The sequence below is a fragment of the Lacerta agilis genome, chromosome 4 (genome assembly GCF_009819535.1).
Source record: "Lacerta agilis isolate rLacAgi1 chromosome 4, rLacAgi1.pri, whole genome shotgun sequence".
In the NCBI taxonomy this organism is placed as follows: Eukaryota; Metazoa; Chordata; class Lepidosauria; order Squamata; family Lacertidae; genus Lacerta; species Lacerta agilis.
In genome coordinates, this window is record NC_046315.1 from 53,030,701 (window position 1) to 53,049,347 (window position 18,647).

General features: G+C 41.9%; 1 protein-coding gene and 1 non-coding gene across 6 annotated transcripts in view; both read right to left on the bottom strand.

Moving 5' to 3' along the window:
* Positions 1-18,647, bottom strand: part of DSCAM (DS cell adhesion molecule) — a 325,361-nt gene that overhangs the window by 130,768 nt on the left and 175,946 nt on the right. For all 5 annotated transcript variants that reach the window (XM_033147052.1, XM_033147053.1, XM_033147054.1 and 2 more), the window contains exons 4-6: positions 5,434-5,580; positions 3,283-3,561; positions 1,338-1,613 (exon numbers count right to left, since the gene is read on the bottom strand). In XM_033147052.1, the coding sequence (XP_033002943.1) occupies positions 1,338-1,613; positions 3,283-3,561; positions 5,434-5,580 (702 nt within the window). The remainder of the gene's footprint in view (positions 1-1,337; positions 1,614-3,282; positions 3,562-5,433; positions 5,581-18,647) is intronic.
* Positions 13,530-13,601, bottom strand: TRNAA-UGC. Its single transcript has one exon. It is a non-coding gene; the product is annotated as a tRNA-Ala (tRNA).

Consider the following 18,647-nt stretch of genomic DNA (forward strand, 5'->3'; position numbering starts at 1 on the left):
CTGGTATCACATATTTCCCATAAATAATTGGGGAAGTTAAAAATGTAAAATAAGAAGTTCGGTTAGGCTCACCCCCGAGGGGATTGATTGGTGCAAGTCAATAATGCATCTGCACCTTATAGAGCAATGCTAATGAAACCCCAAGTTTCACGTTGCCCTATATAGCTAACAGTCCTATGCACACTTACCTGGGAATAAATCTTTTTGAACACAATGAGACTTGCTTCTGAGTATTTACATAGGATTTGATGCATAGGATTTGGCTGTTAGCCAAGCTGCGATGCAATAGACACACACAATCCCACACCTGCTGGCACCCACACAATCCCACACACTGTAGTAGCCATCCAATCTCACAGGTCTCAGTTCTCATCTTCCCCCTTCCATTCGCAACAACACTCGTTTGCTGAATGTGATTTTCCATTTGGCTACAAGCACCAAGTCAGTGAGGAAGATGCTTCTCTGCCTACTCTGCTGCCCTATAAGCCACTTAAATGCAAAACTGAGATGCAAGAAATAAATAAATATGTAAACATGCTCATTCTGCACCTCTGCCCAGAAAACTATTCCGGCTTTTCATCTACAACCTTGAAAGCAAGCCTAAGTATTCAAAAATTAGACAGAAAGCATGGCACAGTTTAAGAATTATTTTAACAATGGTTACTATGGCTGCATTCACTAGGCAGTTCCTTCCATTTCCCTGCCATTTCTTTGTTAAATTCTGCATTATATCCGAGCTTTCACATGACATAAAAGCCACTTTCAGAAAACTAATGAAATATAGTGTGTGTTTAGCATTCGTTTCTGTTATTGGATTCCAGAAAAAAAAATCCAACTGCAGACCCTTAACCTGGAAAACTGTGGGAGTGAATTGACAGAATATGGGGTGGAACACCAGCATACAGTTTCCCCCCTGCTGTTTTCATGGAGGAATAGAAGTATGCATGCACAGAAAGCATAGGGGAACGCAACGTTGCCCAATCGCTGTGTCATGCCATGCCCAGTGGTATAAATTATATCGAGCACAACATGCTGGTACATTGGTCAAAAAGCCACTGTCTCATAACACAATGGGTACTGCAGTGTGAAAGGAATATTAAAAAACACAACATAAACTCTAGCATTACAATTTGGAAAAATAACTCACTATTCCCCACGTCTGAATGCACCCTAAACCATTTGACTTCTGGACACCAATTTTCCAGGCTCTGCTCACAGCAGATGCACCTATCAGCCCCACCTACTTCTGCAACTATTAACTTCCAAGACGTGATCAGTTGGGTTGTCACTACAATGCACATTTCTATATCGAGTTTTTGAAAATACACAGGGCTGACCTTCTAGCACCACCTGAACGTAGTCTTGTGCGGACATCTTGTCTTTGCGTACAAAGCACTGGTATGCCCCACCATCGCTTTTGGCCATGCCATCCATAATAAGGGTTTCATGATTGATTCCAATGATCCTGACGTTATTCCCAGTGTTGATGACTTCACCATTTCGGTACCAGAAGAGTTCGTGGTCCTCTGTTCCAGACACGCTGCAGGACAAGGACACTTGGCTACCAACACTGCTCTTCACTTTCCGCGGACTGATAGTGGCTTTTAGAGGCTCTACAGATTCAAGAGGAAAGGAAAGAGGCAATTAGGAAAAACAGACGAGTTTGTATTAGAAAGATGGTGTGGGAAACAGATTGGTAGGTGATGCAGTGAGCTATAGCCAATGGTGTATTGTGTGGAGCTGGCTCTAGGGTTTTGTGAGCCCCATGGACTCACAAAGAAGAAAAAAAGCCTTTTGAAGTGGGATCCCTTCCCATTTGGCTCCTCCTTGGCAGTGGGTTGTAAAGAATGGCCCTATAAATGTACATAATGCTTTCCTTTACCACCCCAGAACATTAATTTCAAAGCATCTATTAGAAGAAGATGCTCGCAGGCAAAGGATATTACTTTGAGGCAGCACCTGAGACGGCACCCAAAATCCCTGATAATTTTGTTGAGGAGAAATCCTAGTGAAAAGCAGGAATTAAATAATCCTGTGAATAGGTACATTGAGCAGAGCAATTCTGAGGGATACCAGGAGAGACACTATGATGGCAGCCATTTTAAGTTTGGTTGTAGGAGTTGCACAGTGTTAGACAAAATGTGTTTCTTCCACACTACAGTCTCCTGGTGCATATCTCCGAGCAGTTAATTAAATATTTTTGCTGTTTGGGTCTTTAATGCAAAGGCGGGGTATAACACTAGAGTAGTTGCCACAAACAGGGTTACCTTGTAAAGCGTGAAGCAATTCTCACTCTCGGCTATTATCAGTATACTACCCCTAGCAACAAGCAATGGAAAGCATGCATCGTCCATTACAGCGTAACTCCTCTTTCAATGTTGCCAATAACAAAGAGTGCTAAATATGTGGAGAAAGCAAGACTGTATCTTCTGCTTCAAACTCTGACATTTCACTCCTCGCTCACACCCCACGGGCACCTGCACACCAAGCATATCTTGGGCAAAGGGGGAGCCTACTTCCATGCAGGGTTCCCAATTGTGTGAAATTCTACCTATGTTCTCAGCTAAGCTTCCCTTTTGCACTCATCACACTCAATAGACAGACTGTAGGGGGCAACATAGGGGCTGAGGCCAGGAGGTGTTCTTCCACTCCCAATTCTTGTGTCTGTGCATGGACACCAAAGAGGCTTGAATAGCATGTCCCACTATCTGAACACAGGAATTCATTTGTTAGGTGAGCACTTAACACAATGAGCGATTTCCATTGATTCCTATGGGGAGATTTCTATGGGGAGATTTCTAATGCATTCTTAATCATGAAATTTTGGCCACAAAATGATGGAAAAACCCAGGAAAACCTAGTTTGCAAAAGGCAAACAAGGAAGGGTGAAATGCTCTCTTATTTGTCCGCTCTCTCTCCCCCTTCTTCGCCCCCTCCCACTATTGTTTCTGGTATAATGGCTGCCGTGGACCAGCAAAATAACCCAAGGATAAAATGGCAATTCCGCACTGACCTCACTATAAAGAGAACCACATGGATTGCATTTGTAAATTATGAATTAAGGTTGCATTCCAATACACACTTATCTGGAACTAAGTTCCATTGAACTTAGTGGGTGGTAACTAACTCATCATAGGATTGTGCTGTTGGAAGCCTCCACTCTCCAATATTTTAATTTTTCCCTATTAAGCAAAAACTAACATGCCACATGTGTTTGCCATGACAGCACCCCCCCCCCTGCACTCCCAGGTGATAAACTCCAGCGCTCTATGATGCACTTACGTTTTACGTGCAAGCGACCTATCACCTCGGCTGTGCCGTAATTGTTCCACACCTCGCACACGTAGTTGCCTGAGTCCGAGGAGCGCGTGTTTTCTATCAGCAGGCCTGTCACTGTTGGCCGGAACCTGCTGTCAGGCTCCCAGGGTACATTGTCCTTCAGCCAGCGGTACTTTGGTGCTGGGTGCCCAGATGCTTTGCAAGGCAGCTCCACTCGCTGTCCCGCCATGGCTTTACGGTGGTCAAACCCATCCAAGATAGATGGAGCCGAGTTTGCTGGGTCTAAAAAGAAAAGAAAGATAGATAGTTGTTTCTTAGGGCCACAATATTTTAGATGAGGAACCATCTAAATTCTTCTTCTTCTAGAGCATAGGTTTTCAACCAATGGGTAGAGACCCACAGGTGGGTTGTAAGGCCACACCAGGTGGGTCATAGCAAAGTTGATGCCACCATGTTGGCTTCCAGCTTAGGCTGACCAGACATGTATCTCCCAACTACAACACATTCTACTGATGAGATGCTCATTTTATCAGTTTACATGTGTGCTGCAATGTCACAGGAGAAAGGCACAAGCTATTTTTTTTAAAAGGTACGTATTTCTGGCCAACCACATGCTCATGCCTTTCTCCTGCCACACTGCCAGCCTACTTTTCATTTAGAAGTAATGCTGAGCAGTATGCATATACTGGCACTATTAAGTATAAATCAAAAATGAAAAAGTTAAAGTGAGTCCTATGTTGCACCTTTGGATTCAATGTTGGGTCTTGGAACTGGACTGGTTAAAGACCTCTCTGTTCTAGAGGAATCAGTCACCTGCTTTGTCTCCTCTCCCATTGCTGTGCTATTAAAAGCTGGGGATCATTGGTTTAACAGCATAACAAGGGTTATTTCCATGAGAGATTAGGAGCCCAGTAGAGCCACATGAAATTGGCTGCCTTCGCAATAAGGATCAGCTTTATTTTCTCATCCTCTGGCCCACCCCCTGACCTGAGTTCAGAGAGAGCCCACTATATCTGACCTTCTAGCTAATGATGTAGAGGTGGGAACAACTATAAAATCTTATTGTTCAATCTCCCCCCCCCCCAGACTAGGTAACAAAAGTCTGAAGGAAATGTTGTTAGCAAAATTTGTGTTTCGCAAAAGGTTTCCACTAGCACAAACTGTTACAATCCTCATCCACCGACCATAGCTCTCCATCCAAATAATGTCACATATCTGTCTTAGGGTTGGTTCCATTTGCCTTAAGAACAGGCATAAGCAAACTGGGCCCTCCAGATGTTTTGGGACTACAACTCCCATCATCCCTAGCTAACAGGACCAGTGGTCAGGGATGGTGGGAATTGTAGTCTTAAAACATCTGGGGGCCCCAGTTTGCCAATGCCTGCTTAAGAATGAAGCTTGTGTTTATCTATTCATCCTTGGAAACACAATGAATCAATTCATTCCAGAGTCTCAAATTCATTGGAAGGGATTGTGATCTAGTCTGTCAAACATGCAGTCTAAATAAAAACCTTGCTTTGGGGCATGGAAGACTGCAAAAGCTCATTAAGGCATTCCTCATTGCAGGAGTGTGATTTTCCTTTTTCAGAAGATTGTTCCTACGTATAACATCATAAACAGCTATTTTTAGACAAACAGGCACCTTTCCCTCTTCCATTGACTTTGACAGCTTTTCTAGTTTGTTAAGAATGGACTCAACTCAGTATGGTAGAGATCACCCATGCAGCATATCACTCTTTCCAAAACTTGCCTCTCCACTTGCCACAAATTTCCTGTTTTAACCAGGGCTGCCACTTCTCCTTTGCCACCATTTTGCTACCCCTTTCATTTCTCCGGAATTTGGGGGTTCCTTGGCAAATGAAGTGCACAGCAGCAACTGTTAAATGAGGGGTAGAGAACCTGTGGCCTTTTGGATGTTCATGGACTCGCAAACCCTTAAGCCTGCATGGCCAATGGCTAGAGACAATTGGAGATCTGTAGTTTCCCACTACTACCATAAGCAGATCTGGATCCCCCAAGGATGTCTACCTTCAAGCTGCTAGACAAACAACTTCTCAGTCTAAAAGAGAAAAGCAAAATTTCCCCCCAAAGGCTAGATCTTGGGCAGACACAAAACAATGAAGTACTTCCCATTCACCAAGTGTCATGTCGTACCTGATACAAAAAGTCTAGCACTGTTGCTCTGTCGTGTTTCTCCAGTGTATCTGTGCCGTGTGATACATCGGTAGTTATACAATCCATCTTCATTCTGTACATCTATAATATACAAGGCTCCCGTGGATGTGATGAGAAATCTAGATCCTGAAAGACATGAGAATATGTGGAGTTTTACGAATTAGGAAAGCTTTGTGACTCTCCTACCCTGAAGAACTGCAAATTTTCCTGTCAAACACCCAAAATGCACATTATTGTCAATGATTAGACTCATAAATGATCAGTCGGTGTGTCACTACCTATCTTTAACTCAACGGCACTTCCTAAAGAAATATCATTTTAAAACAACAACAACACACACAGTATATTGTGGAATCACTCGAGAAAGATATAATTAATTCAGTATTCATCACTGCTGCAGCGCAGAGAGTGTAAAGATATTTTAAATAAAATGGAAGAGGGGAATGAAATTACTTATTAGATGTGAGTCAGCCAGTGAAAAATATAAAAGCATATTATTTTATGTTAGCACTAAACCTGAGTATGAGATATATCATAATTAAATGGGCTGATATACATAATTACATATGATGATATGAATAATAAAGTCGTATCAGACCACATCAGACTCATTATATGAAAAAAGGAAAGAAAGTTTGGAATTAGAATGTGGAGGGAAGAAAAAGCCAATGATACTAAACTTTTATGTAACATTTGTATGCTGCCTTTTCTCCAATGTGCTTTGGGCAACGTACATAGAATTTATCTTAATATTATTCTAACCACCACTCTGTGAGGCTAGGTACTGTGGAAATATAGTGACTGGCCCAAAGCGATCCAGTGAGTTTTGTGATTGAATGGAGGTTTAAACTTGGGTTTTCCTAGATCCAAGTCCCACATCCCATCCATTAAACAGCTGTAGAAAAATTCAAGAAGAAAGCCACAGCAGGATGACAACTAGAGTTTTGCAAATGAATTCACCAATTGTAGAAAATAGCCCTGATCATTCTGATTGTCTGAAATGGCCTGTGTGACTGATCCAAGAAGTAGACAAAGAACAATTTCACGCTTTCTACTTTCTGCAAAGTACCAGCCACAGATATAGGAAAAACAATGGCCAGAAACAGAATTCTAAAAAGGTTCTTATAATTAAGGGTTGTTGTTTTTCCAGGAATATTTCTGTCTGCATTCCCTGAAACCACTCATTTTGGCCCCCAAACTGAAACCGGAGAACATCCAGTGCAGCCCTATATGGTATATATGTACCACAAAAGCCCTGTTGGGCTATTTTTCTTTCAGCACTGCTTCTGCTCCCTGTCTAGTTCCAGCCCCTGCCAGCCATCTTCCACACAGCCCACCCACTGGACCCCTACCCACAGAGGGGAAACATGCATAAGCTGTCCCTGCAATTATTGCCACATGTCCTTCATCCCCAACCGTCTTTGGATTGGTCTGCCAATAGTCATTCCTTCTTCCTAGGGAACCCTGGAGAAGTATTTCTGCCAGGGATCTCAGCATCCAACAAGGTGCATAAAACCTTTACATTCTGTATGCAACATCAACCTTTTTGCCTTATCCTCGTTAAAATGATGTCAGCCAGACATTAATAGCTATTGCCACATGTCACAGTTAAATCTGGCAGCATCCAATTCTCACCAATAGGCACTGTTTAGAACTGCACGCATCTTTCCTTATTTTTCTTAACAGATTTTACATACTTACATAAGGCTTGAACAACCAGCTCTGCTAAAACATAAAATGCTAGACATAAAAGATGACAGAAAAAATAGAAAGGGAAAACCTATGTAATTTCTGATAGAAAACATTTTCATTAAAGCTGACAGCTTGTCAAGTATGACAAAACCCAAGTGCTGAACATTTTGGGTGCTGTACTTCAAATTAGAAAAGCCGCATGGATAGAAACAATATTTATTATCCTGTTGATCTTGGAAAGTGCTTTATTCTCAAAGCATATTTAATCTAATCAGTCTTCATTTGCTATAACAAAATCTATTATTAAACTTGTCCGCATCACATACGAAATGAAAACTTTTTAAAATCAAAGCTGTGGTTTTTTTTGTCCCCAGAGAAATCTAAGCTCATTTGCCTCTTTTGCTGTTTGCAACAATTAAGAGAAGGTGGCAAACTTATCCAACAACCAGCTGTGCAAAAAAATACACGCCAAATGTCACAGTTTAGATTTACCTTGCTTTTACAACAATTATTGAGCATGCAGCCACCCAGACAATAAAGGGTAAGAATTATGGCCATAGGTTCTTCCCTGGCTTGGATATAATCTGATCTATGGGGTGGGGGGGGGACTCTTCCTTCCCTGCATTCCCAACGATACACAGACCACCCCATTCATTTTCCTACTGCTTCTGCAGCAAAGTCAAAGAAGGGAAGTCTCCATTTCTCTCTTTCTCACTCCTCCTTTCATCCCCAATATTGGAAGGGAAGGGGTTGAGTTTGAAAGGGGGGAGAGACAGCAAGACCTCCCTTCCCCAGCATGCATTTTTGTAATGAATGGAGAAACATAGCAAACTGAGTCAGACTGTTGCTTCAGCTAACTCAGTACTGTCTGCACTGAGTGGAAGTGGCTCTTCAGGCAGGGTGGGTGACTCTGTTCCACCACACCAGTCACTACTGGGTATAGGAGAGGGTGTTTCCACAGCCTGCATAACTTCCTTTCTCTTTTGAGAGACACCACATCCTTGCCAATTGCTTACCACTGACCAACAAATACTTTTCCATCCATCCATGCCTTCTACCACTTGGGTCCACACAAATGTTATCTTATTTATTTTTGGGTGTGGGTATGGGTGTTCTGCAACATGTCATTGACGCAAAAATAGTGCATTAGTGGTGAATTTACACTGGATCATGCACACATCACTCTATTTTATTAGTTGCTCTGCAATGCTTTCCCCAATGTTAGCACATTATTGCCATCTGGAGGGGCATGATGACACGCTAGTGCAACAAAAGCAAGGCGTTGGGAACCGCACAGAACATCTGTGGTATGAAAAGTTGTTTTACTTCAGCAGGTAGCTATGGGATATGCACAAATTGGAAACAAAGCAGTATGCTCCCTCCAAAACTTTTGTAGACGTGAACAATATAGAAAGCGGGCTCACATATAACCGACTAAATGCACAGGATTTTTTATTTTTATTTTTAAGTGCAGCATGCTTATGACTCATCTTGGTTTACTACATGGAAGGAAATGTCTACAGACAAGACTCCATTTATGGGGGATATGTTCCAAGACACTGCATGCTGAAGCAAAACCGCGTATATTGGGTACACCACTGAAAAAGCCTGAAAACACCCTCTTAACCCCTGGAAACCCTTTTAAAAAACCAAAAAATACACCGAACTCCACTACAATTGATCCCTCCAAACCTCCTTGCTCAAACTGTAATGCACAGGCTCCTGGAATTGCTAGGTGCTATTTTTGCACCATTTTTGCACTCTTTTAGGGCTGTTTCCCCCCCCCCCATTCCGTGCCACTTCTGGGTTCACAGCAATGTGTGCATGCACAGTCAAATGTGCCTTGAATGCTCTTAAATGGGAAATTCCCTGTCAAATGCCAATCTTTGTTCACTTGGGAGCATCAATATGTTTGCTTTCGGTTATCCTATGGCACAAATATGAGGCAAATGAATTGGTGATGGAGTGAGTGAAAACTGTCCATCATTGCTCCAGATATTTACAAGATCCTTGTTGATTTCTTTGCCAGCTTTGCAGCATGTTTGATATATGAAGTTACACACATAACATGAAAGTGGAGGAGCTCGCAGCAGCAGGAGCTACATCTTGGAAAACACGTAAAGGAGGATGAGAAAGAGTTACACAACAGATGAACTTTATGAGCCTTCCCAGCACTAGGGATTCCCGGAATCATGTTAGCTGTGTACAGTAGAAACACATGAGATGCAAAGAACTGTGCCGCTAGCTGTGCATGCCTGGATGGGCCTTGGGCCTGTGAATCTTTAACAGCAGCCTGCCATTTCAATTCCAATGAGTGAGCCACATTGGATTTTCTCAGAAAAAAAAGCTTCCCTGAAAAAAACACCAGGAAATAGACCAGCCTATGTCCAAAACAATCCAAATTTGACCACCACCATCCCTGACCCACCCACACCCCAAGGGCAGCAGACACTGAACAGGCCACATGGTCTGTCCTCCGGTGCCTTGCAGCTATTTCCCACCCCCAGCATCTACTACCCAAGGCAGCCACCTCAAACTGTCTAATGATAGGGCTGGCCCTGATAAAGCAAGATTATCTGGGGTCCAACTAATGTTCATTGTATCTTTCTAGATACAGACTGGTCACCTCACATGTGAACTTTTTAAATTCAAGTTTAGGTCTAGCATTGGCAAGTCCTGGCTTAACATGGCTACCCAGCAGTCAAGTAAATTATCAATAATCAACGTGATCATATACAAGGTTTTTAATGCAAATCATTAGCTTGTGTAATACCAAAAATTAAAATAAAATATTGCAGGCCTAAGTAATAAAGTTTGGTGGGGGGGGGACTTTCTGCTTCACTTGTGTCCTGTCCAATTGTTCACATGGATTATTAATAAAACAGCATTTGAACATTTCACAGCAAACTTCTGAAAACTGAGAATATATTTAGACTGTGATGTTAAGTATTCCTTATCCAACTCTAAGCTTCATTTTTTATTTTTTTTTGCCTCGACAGTCATGCTGTTACTCTTTGAATATGGGTGAGGTTATCCTCCAGAAGGCTTAAAGTACCATATTTGATTTTCACTTAGCAGGAAATAAAGTTCATGGTTTTATGTTATAGCAAACTAAATTAGGTTGATAGCAATTAAAAGAGCAGATGGTTCCTTTAGCCAGGTGCCAAACTGTTAACACTTGCATACTCAAACTCTTATCAGCTGTCCCTGTCACTTTCAACTTTCAGGATAGTATTTCCTAGTAAAATTGCTGACATTTTCTTTATCTGGATGTACAGAAGTATTCACAACACCCAAAAGTTTTGAAACAGACCTGCCTGAACAAGATACCAGAATGATAGGACTCCAGAAGGCAAACCAGCACCAAAGTCTGACTATCTAGGGAGAAAGATGGAAAATGACTCGGGAGCAATGACAATTTTAAGCTGCTAATATTGTGCATGTCCCCTTGGTGGTATTGCTTGGATCAGCTGCATAAAGTTCGTAACTGTCCTACTTGTTGAATTACAAAAAAGATCAAACAAAAGAGAGAGAAAATTACCGTCTGCACTTCAAAATTACAACATGAAATTTAATTTAGGCACACAGGGCAGGATTCAGCCAAATAGTTGGGATAGTGGACGCAAGTGCAGCAAGTCCCACTAGCACAACAGGGTTTCCCTCACTCTCATGCTCCCGCTCTCCCTCACGTCAGGTCTGGAGGCTAGGAGAACCCTCAGAACAGCATGAAGGGAGAGGAGAGATTTTTTTTCCTTTGGGTGAGCTGAAATGCTTACCCCAGTTCTAACAGGGCAACATTGAATTCCACCCTTGGTATCCACTGGCACAGGTGGCAGTAGGTGGTCCAGCTCTCTGATGCTGGCAAAAATTCTCTATCTGGGTGCTCCATAATCCCAGGGAAGTATCATGCTGGAGAAGGGTTCAAGACCACCCTTGGCCCCTAGTGGTGCATCTGCTTGGAAGAATTCCCATCCTATTAATGCAGATTCATGAGGTGAATGATGATGAAGATGATGATGATATAGCAAAGTAAAATCATAAATATCATCAACTTGTGTTCAAAAACTGAGCAAAATATGACTGATTTCTCTTTCTTTCTTTCTTTCTTTCTTTCTTTCTTTCTTGTTAGCAGGGAAGAAGTCTGACAAATGAACAGATGAAGGATATCTAACAAGAACAAGAATATAATGCATATTATTTATGCCTCTTGGAAACTCGTAGGTAACAGCAGACATCTACCGAACAGTCCTGAAAATATTATGATGTTTGAAGGCTCTACTAACCAATATATAACAGATGCACCTTAGGCTGCCTGAGTTTCCTCAGTACCATTGATGAATAGGCTTTCTTCAGCCTGCGTGTATGTGTTCTTCAACCCCTACCTGCCTGCTTCAAGGTGCCAGTTTGGCAGCCTATTCACTACAACTGCCATCAGCTTCATACTGTAAAGGTAGATTATTCAGAGCACATCAATCTAGCAGATGCTTTTCTTATTCCCACGCCAAATAAAGCTGCTGAGTTTTATATCACCAACTTTAAGAAGGAGGTTCACTGTGGAAGCCACTTGAAGGATTAAAGTTGGCTCTTTCAAGGTTTTTGCCAATGATTTCCTTTATAAATAATGGTCTAGTGGTAACCAGTAGACAGTGCAGATAAACCCATGGGTTGGCTCCCCCCCATCCCCCTTCACATTGATTGATTTTAGGGGAACTCATTCATCTCTTTCCTGCCCAAACATGTACCAGTAATAGCATTAATATTAGGGGTTGTATTCAATGTAGCACCAAGGTGAATGTTCTGTCAGCACTTGTTCTCTCCCTCTCCTCTACCCACATGCCCCCTAGATCTGTTCTGGGTTTTCTCCAAACCCTCCAGAGAAGGTTTGGGGACAGTGTGGGGTATATGGGTGGGAGAGAGGAGAAAGTCCTATTGCTCTCGCAGTTATTCAGTTGAATGTCACCCCACGCTTCCTGTTACACAAGAAAGGGCCAGCAAGGCTTCTGAATTCCTAAAGATTATAACACCATCAATCATTAGCCTCGATGGATCAAAGAAATCAAGAACACTTCATATGTTGGTACTCTAGTTGCTAATATACATATGATTAGGATAAATCGTAGCCTAATGCAGCCAATAGCTGTAACTTCATTGTAAGTCACCACATATAATCAATACCACATTATAATAATTAGAGCTGCCACAAATTCATAGCCCCATGTGTCTTAAACATATTTGCTTCTTAGCTATTTGGATCACTTCATGGGTAACCACTGAGGTAATGAAGCAACTTATGTTGGACAGAGAGTCTGATTGGGGAATAAAAATGGTTCAGTGCCCATTTTTCCTCGTTTGAAAAAAAGCTTCTTACTTAGCACACACCCCATCAGAAAATTGCTTGGCAGATAATAAACAATCCATGAAATGCAATGTATCAGGATATAAGCATGCACCTTGCACTCATAGAGAAAAGGGTACACAGCAGGTTTCACAGGGCTCTGTTATAACTCTCCCACAACAATCACCTCCACATGTGGTTTACCTTCTGATCTTCTGCAGAAGATGCCAGTCAGTGGACTATAATTTACTATTAAAAATGCCCAACACCTTTGGAAAACCCTACCTGCAATCACTTTTTATGCACCAGGGGCATTGGTTGAGGTCCATGCCCCAGTCTGGGGCCCACTGCCAACCCTTACTGTGACCTGGCCTTGCTCTTCCTCCTGACTCCCTCTCCTAGTGAGCAAGCAACGAGTGGAGTAAAAAGAAGGAACAGTGACCTCTATACACTTTGCCCCCTCTCTCTGGTAGATGGTGCCAATTGGGCCCAAGGAGAACAAAACAATGGGCAGTGGCAACAGTGGAGGAGGTAATTGCACTCAGGGATGCAGTCATAGCATCTTGCTCAATTATTTATAATTTTTCATATATATATATATATATATATATATATATATATATATATATATATTCAATAATTATTCAACCATAATTTTAACGTTTCAAACCCCAACTCCCTTCTCCCTCTTTCTGTGGTTCTTTACATTTCTTCTCATCTTCCTGCATACTCCAAATTATCTCAACATATTCTTTTATATATTCCTGTATATATCCCACATATATTTTGAAACTGCAGGATTTACATTCTGCCAATGTCTTAATCTGTTTACAGTTTGTTTGTAGGACACTCCAAATCCTGGAACTGGTGTTGGCATGAACATATGGTCATTTACTTGTTTATCTAAAGCACTTTTATATTGCTATTCAGCTGAACATGGGAATCTGCTTTTTACTGTGCCAGACCATTGGTCCATACAGCTCAGTATTGTCCAGTGACTGGCAGCAGCTCTCCAGGGTTTCAGGCAGGGGTCTCTTCTATCCCTGCCTAGAGATGCCAGGGATTGAACCTGGGACCTTCTGCATGCAAATCATATGTTCTACCACTGAACTACAACCCTTCCCCAGCTAAAAAGTCTCAAAGAGCAGTTGAGGCAAGACACTATCTTCCCTCTGTCTTACCACGTAAAAAGACATGACACAAAACAAAAAAAGTGATGGGAAGGCAGAAGGAAAAAAGCAACCTTGTGCACTGGTTCAAGATGCAGTGATGAACTGGGATGGAAATAGTACTGGGAGAGAGGAAGCCATAAGGAGTTGTTCTCTCAGCAGAGCCAGTGGAGCCCAGCTCTCCTTCTTCTGTAGCCTGATGTAAGTGGTTGTTGCTATGCGAGGAAGGGAGAGGAAGAGCCATAGTTAGCTAGACACTTGGCAAAGCTAATGTATACTAATGGGTTGGGGGTGGTGTTTGATACTGCAAGCCTATTCTGCCCAACCAATACAGATGTGCTCTCTGAAAATGGTTGAAGAATCCTACATGAAGGGTACTCTGGCACCATTAAGATTCTTTTTTTCAAAAGAAGTTCTACCTTCTAACCTTGGAGATGCGATTTAATATTCAGTGGCAGATGCAGTGTTTAAAAGAAGTTCTTGTAAGGGGGAAATTAGACTTGTACGCGAAGAAAGAGACCGTGATGTTACCAATGTCAACATTTTACATGCCTAAGAAGGGTATTTATGTAAGAAAGCATCCTCTGTATGCATGTCTGAATCCTTAATGTTTCCATGCATGTGATAAATAATGCAAAGTCCCCGTGTGTGATAAAATATGTATGTGATATATTATATATGAATTGAGCTTTAAGTACGGGCAAAACTGTTAACACACAGGCAGTTGTGGAAGTAAAGTTCAGCTATCTGAAATGTTGCGATCAAAAGAGGGACCATGGAAGAATACCCAGCGTGATTTACTGGTCTGTGAATTAAGAATTCATAGCACAGACAGCTGGCCAGTTTGGGTATTTGTGAAGCATAAATAAAGTAAGGACTGATAGGGAATGATTAGAGTGAGGGAGGAAGAAGGGGGGGGGCTACAAAATAAAGATTGCAACAATATAGGCAAAAGTATAAACTTGTCCCGATCCATAGTAATCTCCATCCCAAAAAGAGGGAGGCAGGGTCAGTTTCATCAGGACCCTGGACAGCAACAAGGTTGCTGAATTGACTGCAGGAGCAAGAGGTTCAGACCACAGGTAGCAATCCTTCAGCTGAGAAAGGGAGGACCAACTGTCTCAGCACTGGCTTTCTGTGATTGTCAGAGCTTTATAGTCTGGCTTTGAGTAACAAGACTGAAGACCCACAACCTGAGTAGTGCAATGTGCCACTTAAAGGACCACTGTCCTTTGGTGAAGCCACTGACACCTTCCTTGTAGTGAGGTTTGGGGCTGTGGGGCCTTGGTCAGTGGACCAAGGCACTGCATAGCCTTTTTTGATCCTCAAAGGAATTGGCAGTCCCTTCCTCGATATGAGTAGGCAAAGGGGTGCAGACTGGGTGCAGAATCCAATGCTGGCAGCATAGATACAATGCAGTCAGGGATAACAGATAATAGTCCCTCTGCTCCTCAGAGTTACTACTGCCCAGGTACTCTGAGGAGCCAGGATCTGAGCCTATGGTAATATGTGGGCCTTGTATTAAAGAATTCCAATATTTTTAAAAAACAAGGAATAGAGAGATTTGTAAAGATTTATGGCTCGTTCATGTTAAACCACAGTTTAGCTTAGCATCACATGCAAAACAGCTCACCGAGTCAGACAAGTGATGGGCACAATGTCCCGAAATCAAGTCTGAGGCTTGGCTTGCTCAGTAGATTGAAGCAGAACTGGAAGGGGTCAGAAAGGAGAAAATATTCAGCAAGCACCAAGTCTAACACTGGGAAGGAAGGGGAGTCCTATTAGTAATCACTAACCATGCAACCAATTCAGACTGTACAAGCAATTTGTCCATCAAGCTCCATGAGAAAACTACCAGTTTTGGCTGTTTCTTCTAAACCAGCTGCCACCCCCCATCAAAGTCCAAAAAAAGTGGAAAGCAGATACAATTAATGAAAACCATCATATATATTTTTAGAAAACAGGAAGTAATGATACAAGTACTATAATTTATCCTGATATTATTTTTGATGAGTATCAAACTCTCAGTTCTGTATCTTGAGCTGAAATTCTGCACCCCACTTTTATTTTTGTAACATGTTCTGTTGCATCACTAGGTGAAAGGGGGGTATTGGCATCTGCACAATGATTGACTGAGCAGCCTGATCATTTGCCAAGCATTATTAAAAGCTCCCTGATATCACTCCAGTGCATTGCCCTTTACAAGCTATCAGCCATCAATCCTAGCCGTCAAACGTGATTACCAGCACTTTTTCTGATGCCACTTCCAAGCCATTAGTCTGATCGAAAAGCTGTGTCTTTGTTCCCAAGCATGCGTAAATCTACCATGTTACCACTGCTTCCAAGTTATGTGGCAACTCATTAGCATGTAAATAGCATTTACAGTGTTAATGCTCCACAAGCTCTCATGGAACTATTGCATTAAGCTGGGGTTGGTACCATCTCCAGGGGCCCTGCACAATGTTTCTTAACAGCTAATTTACTGCAAAGGGATTTGAATATGGGATATAGAGTGGTACCCCGGGTTGCGTACGTAATTGGTTCCAGGTTACAGTTCGTAACCCGAAAAGTACACAACCCGAACAAGCGCGCGAAAATCCCAGAAGTAGCAGTTTGCGCATGTGCAAATGACACAGAACACTTCTGCGTATCTGGGTTGCGCTTCTGGGTTACTGGAGTTCGTAACCCGAAAAGTATGTAACCCGGAGTATATGTAACCCGAGGTACGAATGTAGGTTCAAATCCAGCTTCAGGCTGGTGGCTTCACAAACACTGATCTTCAGGTGTATTCTTGGAAAAGAGGGCAACAAGACTATTTGGGCCCATAATGTGCTATATGATGTATGAGAGAGGATTCATTATGCAGAAGAATAAGAAACCTATTAGTCCACTTTAGTCAAAGTCTCAAAAATTGAAAACCAGCATGAGAGCAGAGCTGGCTAGCAGCACTGGTGACATCACATGCCTGATCTAGGAATAGGAACATTACTGGTGTGTGAGGTGGGGTGGAGCCACCCTCCTGACACCTGCATTTCTACTGCTTACCTGGGCCAGGGCAAGGCAGCAGCATGATTCAGGCAGGAGCACTGCTGCCATTCAAGCTTCCCAAAATTCACACACACATTGGAACACAGGTATCTTTCAAATTTCTCATTTCTCCATATTTTCATATTATGAGTTCTCAGCTCATAATATATTAAATGAGCATTTTAGGCTAAAATGCATGCCAAAATACATGTTTAGGGTTTAAAGCATATGAAAACGCATGCTTTGTGACAAAATATATTCAAAAGTAATGCAGCTTTACATGCCACTAAAAAATAAACCCAGAAAGTAATGCAGAAACACAATGGAACGTACTTGGGAATGAACACATGTGAGGCTGATATGTACCAGAAACAGACTGATTCATGCTTAATCTGCCCACTGACATCTGTGCATTGACTTGGATATCTGCACAGGGAAGGCCTACCTGAGTATATATGAAGACTCGCCATCTGTCTTAATTCAGGGATGTTGCAGGACCTTGGCTTGCCAACACCAGAGACAACAGTGGCCTGGCTCAAACACTGATATTCACTGTGCGAGACCATTATTGAAGAGGAGTATTGCCTCCCCCACTCCCATATATTCATATCACCAACTAACAAAACATGCCCCTGTAAAGATGCCTGGTGTCCATGGACTGGGTGGGAATGGGGATTAAGTGAAGAAGTGGCTCCTTGGCCAGTTAGGGCACGTTAGCGGAAATATGCTCCTCGCCCCAAATTAAAGAGGCTTATCGCAACAAATTCTGACAACCTTGCAGTGAATGTACAGGATTCAACTCTTTGTGTATTAGACAACTTTTACTCTGAAAAAAAAAACTTTCTGAAGATAATGTTGCATTATTTAAACAAAAAGATGGTAAGAGACGGGTTGGGCTAGAAGACATTGCAGAATACCCTCAAAAGTAGCAAAAAGTAGGTTAGATTTGAGCTGAGGCAATGGGTAAGGAGTGCTGTCATCTAATAAGGTCTGTTCTCAGTAATTACAGTGACACAATCTGATCAGTGAGGACTAAGTATCTTCATCTGAAAGGGATCGGATGAAATTAGTGCTGATGTAATAAGTACCATTTGTCACTATTAGAGAGAGAGGTGTTGACAGGCCCCTGCTGTTGCCATAGCAACCCTTGCAGTTCGGCATCTCTTTGTGTGGGTTTAAACTATAACAAGTCATAACAGTCTAGAAGCTAAAGAAGATATCGTCAAGGTAACTTAATTACACTCTTTTTCGAAGTTGGGTCATTTAAGGCCACCTAATGCCACCAGAGCCACATCACAGATCTCTAAAATTTGCAAATATCAAAAGACTTCCAGTGGCCTCTGAATTAAATTCTGACTAATCTCATTTAAAAAATGCACACTTTCTCAAGAAAAGCAGGTCTCCATGTTGCTGTATTATCAGCATTCACACTAATTCCAAGACAAACACGGTGGGATAAAAATCATAATGTGTTGTCTAGTTTATACAATACAAGAGATGCCAGAAAATGAAAATTTATTGTGTGTGTGTAATTAAATGGCATTTGTGGCTGTAAATGAGCTCACATCCGAAAGGATCCTGGACACACATCATGTTGGTGAGCACTTTCCAGGAGAAGCCAATTTCCTTCAAACTACTCTGCTCTTTTCTTAAAAGGAAACCAATGCTTTTAAAAGATGTGCCTGCTAATTAAATGTTGTCACCTTTTATTTATTGCATTCACAAGCAGTATCATCCAGAAGGATCAGCAACGACTTAGTTAATTTTTAGCATCAGCGAGTCACTAGAAAAGCCACAGTCTATCGTCAATAGTTCAATGGTTAAAGTTTATGTACTGGTAAGTTACTCACTTACTTTAGATTTCGAATTATAAAGTCTTCTGTAACACACAGTTGCCTTAGTTCTAAACCACCCATTCCCTACTACATCGGGGTTCCTAAGCCATATGCATTCAAAGAAGCCATGATGCT